Source organism: Vicia villosa, unplaced genomic scaffold (genome assembly GCF_029867415.1).
Source record: "Vicia villosa cultivar HV-30 ecotype Madison, WI unplaced genomic scaffold, Vvil1.0 ctg.000244F_1_1_2_unsc, whole genome shotgun sequence".
Lineage (NCBI taxonomy): Eukaryota > Viridiplantae > Streptophyta > Magnoliopsida > Fabales > Fabaceae > Vicia > Vicia villosa.
This window is the reverse complement of record NW_026705095.1, coordinates 41,238-47,805: the sequence shown is the minus strand read 5'-3', so window position 1 is coordinate 47,805 and position 6,568 is coordinate 41,238. Positions and strand designations below refer to the sequence as shown.

Sequence of the window (6,568 nt, the reverse complement as noted above, 5' to 3'; positions counted from 1 at the left end):
GAAGCAAGCACATTTAGTTAGATTATCATGTAATAAGAGAAAAGATTCAATCCAAACTCCTATATCTACTTCTAGTTTCAACAAACTTCTCAGTTAGCACATATGTTTACTAAGCCTCTTAATTTCCCTGCACTTTCATCTATTTTGTTCAAGTTGAGACTCCACGCAATTTAAAGTCCAACTTAAGAGGAGATGTTAACTTTACTAGAAACTCAATATTAAACTCATTTTACTTAATTTCGTCTTTAGCCTGTATTTTATTTGAGTTGGTTGTGACTTAACCCTCAATTTAATTCAATTCATTCTCACTTAGAATTATGATTTCTTCTTTACTCTCAACTGTCCATCATCAACAAACTCTCCATTATCTTATATTATAGAAGACAATTTGATGCAAGACATTCTCTTGGTAAATTCTTGTTTAACAACTAATTTTTATGTAATCATAAATATTTTGAAAATTGAAAGATGAAATTTATGAATTCAATTTCAATATGATCTATCTAATTAGAGAGATCAATCCTTACAATTGGATAGACATTCATATAACCAAGCTTTGCACACACAAAAATGAGAACCAAATTTTTTTATTCACTTAAAAATTCAAGAGTTAATTGTTGGATTAATGGATGGCCCTAGAAATACAACTAACCTACTAGAACTGAAGTTTCAGATTTCCTCCAAGTAATCTTGGGACCACAACCTCAATGTTACACTATACAAGTCATACTTGTGTTATATACTTTTAATTATAAAAAAAAAAAAAAAAAAACTAAAAATCAAAGCCATCAATATATGTGGCTCCAAATCCTTCTAAGCTGTGATTCACACTCTAGTCCAATTCTAAACCACTGGTTCTCCATTTTACACCCAAATATCCCTTCCTTCACATACAAATATTATAAACCATGCATTCAAGCTAATGTTTCTAACAACCTAAAACAAACAGCCCTTCTACTTTTATATTCACACAAACAAAAAACATCATAGTAACCAAAATGGCTACTTCAATTTCTGCAACAGGGTGTGTTGGTTCCTCATTCTATGGAAGTTGGGGAAATTCTATAGTTGGTGAAGATTATTCTATGTTGGCTAAGTCAGTTTCATCACAAGTTCGAATTGGAAGAGGTAGTAAACCAATGAGGTTGCAACCTATGATGAAGAATGTTAATGATGGAAAAGGTGTGTTTGCTCCAATTGTTGTTGTTACTCGGAATATTGTTGGGAAGAAACGTTTCAATCAGCTTAGAGGCAAAGCCATTGCTTTACACTCTCAGGTGAATCTTATTAAATATTATTAGTAATAGTTGCTTGTGTAAATTTTAGTTTATATCTTAAAGATTTTGGGTTGTGGTGTTGAAAATTGTGTTACAACTTAGGAAATTGTTTCTTGGATTCGGATTATATGAGGTTTATCTGTTTGAAAACTGGGTTAATTAGATTGGAGGATTTTGATGAAAGGAAAATGGATTTGAAAAACAACTTTATAGGAAAATTAAGACAAATAGAAGATTAAAATTAAAGGATTAGAGAATTGTTTTTATATATTTTTTGAAAATTTGATATCCGGATTTGAGACCGACTAATACAAAGGGACCAATCTTACTGTTCAATAACGAAATTCATTTAAAATCATAACAAAGTTCTGTATGAACTATCCCAACATGAACATGAGACTTTGAGATAAGCACACTCTCAGGACTCAATCTTTCACCAACAAGCCAACTCTTGTGGGTTAGGATTAGAGATGGTTTTAAATTGAGGTCATGGTAATAGTCACCCGCCCGCGTTCTAATTGTTGAGAATTGCAGTCAAATGCAGTTGATAAGGCTGCAATCGCGGTTGTGTGGTGGTCATGAAAACAACAATGAAAGACCAATCAGAAAGTACTAGTTGTGTAACATATGATAAGATATTGAGAATTGTGTGGAAGATAGTTTGAAAATGTTTGGTAGCCACTTTATGTGAATATATAAAATTGATTAAAGCATGCAACAACAAAAAATTGTACTTACCTTTGATGTTTTGAAATGTTAGGTAATTACAGAATTCTGCAAATCAATAGGAGCAGATGCAAAGCAGAGACAAGGTTTGATCAGGTTGGCTAAGAAGAATGGAGAATGGCTTGGTTTTCTTGCATGATAAAGTTAACAGATGTTCAACATTTTGTAAATGTTATAAACTTTCATGTTGAAACTTGATGGTTTTTCAATTGACAGCAGAATGTAAACTAGGAAATCTTCTCTAGTTTTGAATTTTCATTCTTATATAATTGCTGTCTTATTTTGTTCTTTAGAGTTTAGATATATGAAATGTTATAAAATTTAATGAGGTTTTCTATCAAGAAATAGAGCAATGTTATTTAGAACTATACAGCATATTTTTCATAGCCTCTTTCTGTTTCTGTGAACCAGTGATGAAAGAAATTGATCCCTTTATAACAACCTGTTTCCTAGATTCCTCTAAACCCTCACATGTACAATATATTAATATATTAATATAAGGCTGACCCTAACCTTAGACCAGTGAGATTGGAATTTTAGACTCAATTTATCTTGGTTTTAAAATCATCTTTCAAAGGAGAAACTTGGATACTATTTACGAGTCATGTAGTTTGTATATAGCTATCTCTGGTCCGTAATACAAAACAAAACGATGGGAAAATAGAAGAGTTGTAAACTATCAAATTTAAATTGAACAGATGAAATGGAGGAGGGCTTTAGCACTTATATGTGATAAGAGACTGCTCAGGCTGAAGAGAATTTTTTATCAACTACAATAAAACTTGTGATGTTGTAGAGACATAATGTTAGGCGGTTAAGAATTAGCACGAAAATAAAGTGGAGTAGAGTGAAGATGTTTGGTTGGATGTGTGTAAGACTAGGCATGATAAGATTAGAAAAGTCAATATTAGATAGTGTTGGTGTATGAACTATAATAGGGGTGACAAAACGGATCGTGGCCCGCCGGACCAGCCCGTGCACCCGCCAAAAAATGGTGGGTTGGGTTGACATTTTAAGCCCGCCGTCCGCCATAGCCCGCCCCGCCAAAATCTGCCACCCCGTCAAAATCCGTTATTTTTTAAGTTAATTCTACTAATTCTAATTATTGATGGTTTTATTTTATACATCTATTTATGAATATATGTAATATTTTAAAGTAAAATTTGTTAAAAAATACTTATAAAAATTGTTCTAAAAACTATGAAAAATCTAATTAAAATGTAAAAAAATCAAACAATCTCAAGTTTAGTGTTTACATGTTTAAAGATAACATAGCATAAGTCTAGCAATTTTTTTTTTCTTCAAGTCTTCTTTAACGATTTTTGGTTGAATAAATTGTATAAAATTGATCTATAAACTGTGTTTAACATATCTTTGTTTTCTATATATCTAAGTATAAAATGTGTTCATTTGAGACATACAAATTGATCTATAAACTTAATTAAACAAATAAAATAACAGAAACAGTTCCAGTGACTTAACCCACTATTAGGATTCATGCTTGTACAATCAACACAACAAAAACTCATGGAAAACAAGAGTAAAAATATTCAAAATTTCAGCCTTTTAGAAGGCTAAGAGGAAAATTGTGAACAAACTATAATGAAAAATGCCAGACAATTATGAGAATTGGAAAAGAGAAAAAAAAAAAGTATAATAGTATTACAATCAAAAAAGAGAAAAGGGTACAAAAACTAAATTCTCAGCCTCAAATGAAACAGAAGTGCATTCTAATACACATGAGTACAACAGCATTGCCAGCAGCACATGCGGAAAAAAGCTCTGGTAGCATTTACACGGTGTATCGAGCCTTTGCACCTCGAGTTTTAGCATCTTCCTGTAACATTTAAACATGTAAGAATAGCAGATATTTATGCATTGGCCATTTAAAAATCATTATGAGCAGAAGTTTACATGAAAGTTATATGTCATCTTGTCGCTAACATCAATGATTTCCTTCCACTTTCTTCCGATGCTCATCTGCAATATAAATTTCAAAACAAAAAGTTTATATCAAATGTCATATCCTAATGTCTCAAAAAAAATGTCAGACCCTATGAACTACGGGATGACATCGGGTGGCGGTATAGCTGGGAGTGGTATGAATGCTGGGCCAAATTTTAGGGAAACAATACAAGAAATTTAAACCATATATACAAGACAAAAGCTAAAAAATAGAAACACAACATTAAATAAATATTTATAACTAAAGATAAAAGTTCATTACTGCCATTATCCAAATCAATATAAAGCAAATAAGTTTTGTTTCTCAAATCAGCAATATATGGTCTGAACATGTGTTTATAAATAGAGACAATTTTTACCTTACAAATCGGTTTTGTATGACTAAGTTAGGCCAAACCACATTTCTTACCATGATATCATAGGTTTAAGATCCATGGGGCCACCTACTATTTGGTTTCCGCTATCGGACCAACCATCATTTATTTCCACACTCCAAATGTTTAGTCGAGGGGTGTGTTAAAAGTCTCACGTCGGACAATATGGTCTGAACATGAGTTTATAAGTGGAGACAATTCTCACCCTACAAGTCGGTTTTATATGATTCAGTTAGGCCAACCCATATTTCTTAACATCTCCAAGGTGAGGGGGGAGATGAATCCCATTCGGAAGAGAGGAAATGACAAGACATATGGGTCCTATTTTGTCACCAATCAAAATTTAAAGGAGAATAGGCAAAAAAAGCCCAAAAAATAGCGAGGACAGCTATAAGTTGAGGGCAAAACCGCATTGCTATGGAATTTTGCATAGCGGCTAGCAGCTATTGACTACACATGAGTACACAGATGACTTCAGGGAAGGAACTTGCATAGTGCCATCACAAATCTGGAACTAAAACGTATATGATACATTCACAAATTCAAGATGAAACAGTTACTAACATGCTCTAAGAGGGCATTTCAAAGAGCTTATTTGAGATTATTTATTTATGACATTAAGTTACATTAGTGTATGGATAGATATTAAAGAAAACTTAATGACATGTTCGTAAGTTGTTTTTTAGCTTACATTTCAATAAATTTAACAGAAAAATGTTACTGAATAAATCTTAATTAGGCACCCTAGAATAGCTTATTGAATAAATGCTTAGTTAAACTGTTTATCCAAACACACTTTAAGTCTAAAAAAAACAACATTCACCATTGATACTTCCCTCAACATTCACCATTGATACATCCCTCACATTGATATCCAGACACACTCTTAGTTAAACTGTAAGAAGGCTTGCTCACGCATGCCATTGTCTGGTTATAACAATAACAGTTTTCGATAACACAAAATACAATAGCATATAAATTTGCAAGCAACAATTATCATTCATAAGAATAACAATCAAACCTGAACAGACTCATTTGCTGCCGTTTTTGTCCACAACGAAAGCTTATCCTGCCACTGGCGTACACTCGCAACTACACCACAAATATCCTCAGAATCTCCAAACTGCTCCCCAATCAAAGCCATCAACTATTAACAAAACCACCATAATTAGTCGCAAAACAACAATCATAACTACCAAATCACCCCTTATATATATATCCCTTAAACATAAAAACAGCTCAGTAATGATAAACAAATTACAGTTTCAAGCCACATGGTATCAAGATTTCCCTTCCCCTTGCTGGTGAGAGTCCACTTCCCTCCACTGGCACACTCTGGATCTTCCCACTTCGGTTCAACCCCATCCTTGAACAAGTGAAAATCAGCATTACCAGGCAATTTACTGGGCTTGAATATCTGATCATGCAAACTACAAAATTCCCAAATCAGCATTTACCAAAACCTGAATCTTCAAATGTAACATAGATGCCTTAAGTTTCTTACTCCTAAGATCTAGAAAAAAAATTACATTTTCTATATCAAATTGAAAACGAATATTTCATATTCCGAGCTTAAATTCAACGAAAACGCAATGAATTTAAGGAGAGTAAGAAGATAACGTACCACCAGAATTCTTCGACGGTGTCAAAGGTGTAAACTTTGCGAAGAGTGGTTCCCCAGGCGGCGCCTTGTTTAGGTTTGGATTGGTTATCGAACCAGAAAGTCCATCTTCTTTCTAGTTTGTGCTTTAACCCTACCTCCGGCGCCGGAACTGGAACCGCCGCCACTTCCTCTGCCGTGGAGCCTTCAACGAGTGGTTCAGCTGTTGCCATATTTCGATTCTCTCTCTATCTTTTGTCGTCGAGAAGAAGGAAAGGGGATTTTCTGAATTTTTTTAATTTTGGCCGAAAAGGAAGGAAAGGGGATGATGAGTGAGGTTTTGGTTAGGTTGTGGAAAATGTAATTTGTGGGTTTTGGTTTGGCCCGTTAAATTTGGGCTGAAAAGAAAATGAAAAAATAATAACATTTCTTATTCCACCCCATGCTTTTTAGCGCACCACGCGAAATTTTAAAAATGTCTTTGAAAACTGAAAAATATATTTTTGGTTCGCATTATATTAGACATGAATTACGTTGGAAGAGTTGGGTACTAATCGAAAATATAACTACAGTTTAGAACCGAAAATATATTTTCAGTTTGTGGACTACCTAAAAGGCGTATTGTC

General features: G+C 33.5%; 2 protein-coding genes across 2 annotated transcripts; one reads left to right on the top strand and one right to left on the bottom strand.

Annotated features, from left to right (window-relative positions):
• The first annotated feature begins 859 nt into the window (after positions 1-859).
• On the top strand, positions 860-2,371 carry LOC131625818 (protein PROTON GRADIENT REGULATION 5, chloroplastic). Its single transcript, XM_058896648.1, has 2 exons — positions 860-1,277; positions 2,038-2,371. Exons 1-2 carry the CDS (start codon positions 999-1,001, stop codon positions 2,140-2,142), a joined length of 384 nt encoding a protein of 127 aa, XP_058752631.1. The 5' UTR covers positions 860-998; the 3' UTR covers positions 2,143-2,371.
• Positions 2,372-3,458: 1,087 nt separating this feature from the next.
• Positions 3,459-6,276, bottom strand: LOC131625817 (eukaryotic translation initiation factor). Its single transcript, XM_058896647.1, has 5 exons — positions 5,967-6,276; positions 5,604-5,772; positions 5,364-5,489; positions 3,918-3,983; positions 3,459-3,840 (listed from the first exon to the last, which is right to left on the bottom strand). Exons 1-5 carry the CDS (start codon positions 6,173-6,175, stop codon positions 3,796-3,798), a joined length of 615 nt encoding a protein of 204 aa, XP_058752630.1. The 5' UTR covers positions 6,176-6,276; the 3' UTR covers positions 3,459-3,795.
• Positions 6,277-6,568: the final 292 nt, after the last annotated feature.

What these genes read in the sequence shown, in the direction of transcription:
- LOC131625817 (XM_058896647.1), bottom strand. Translation starts at nt 6,175, where the DNA reads ATGGCAACAGCTGAACCACTCGTTGAAGGCTCCACGGCAGAGGAAGTG. An exon ending in ATACCATGTGGCTTGAAACT is followed by an intron (nt 5,490 to 5,603) that starts GTAATTTGTTTA and finishes TTTTGTTAATAG; the next exon opens with TTGATGGCTTTGATTGGGGA. An exon ending in CAGCAAATGAGTCTGTTCAG is followed by an intron (nt 3,984 to 5,363) that starts GTTTGATTGTTA and finishes TTTATATTGCAG; the next exon opens with ATGAGCATCGGAAGAAAGTG.
- LOC131625818 (XM_058896648.1), top strand. Translation starts at nt 999, where the DNA reads ATGGCTACTTCAATTTCTGCAACAGGGTGTGTTGGTTCCTCATTCTAT. An exon ending in CCATTGCTTTACACTCTCAG is followed by an intron (nt 1,278 to 2,037) that starts GTGAATCTTATT and finishes TTGAAATGTTAG; the next exon opens with GTAATTACAGAATTCTGCAA.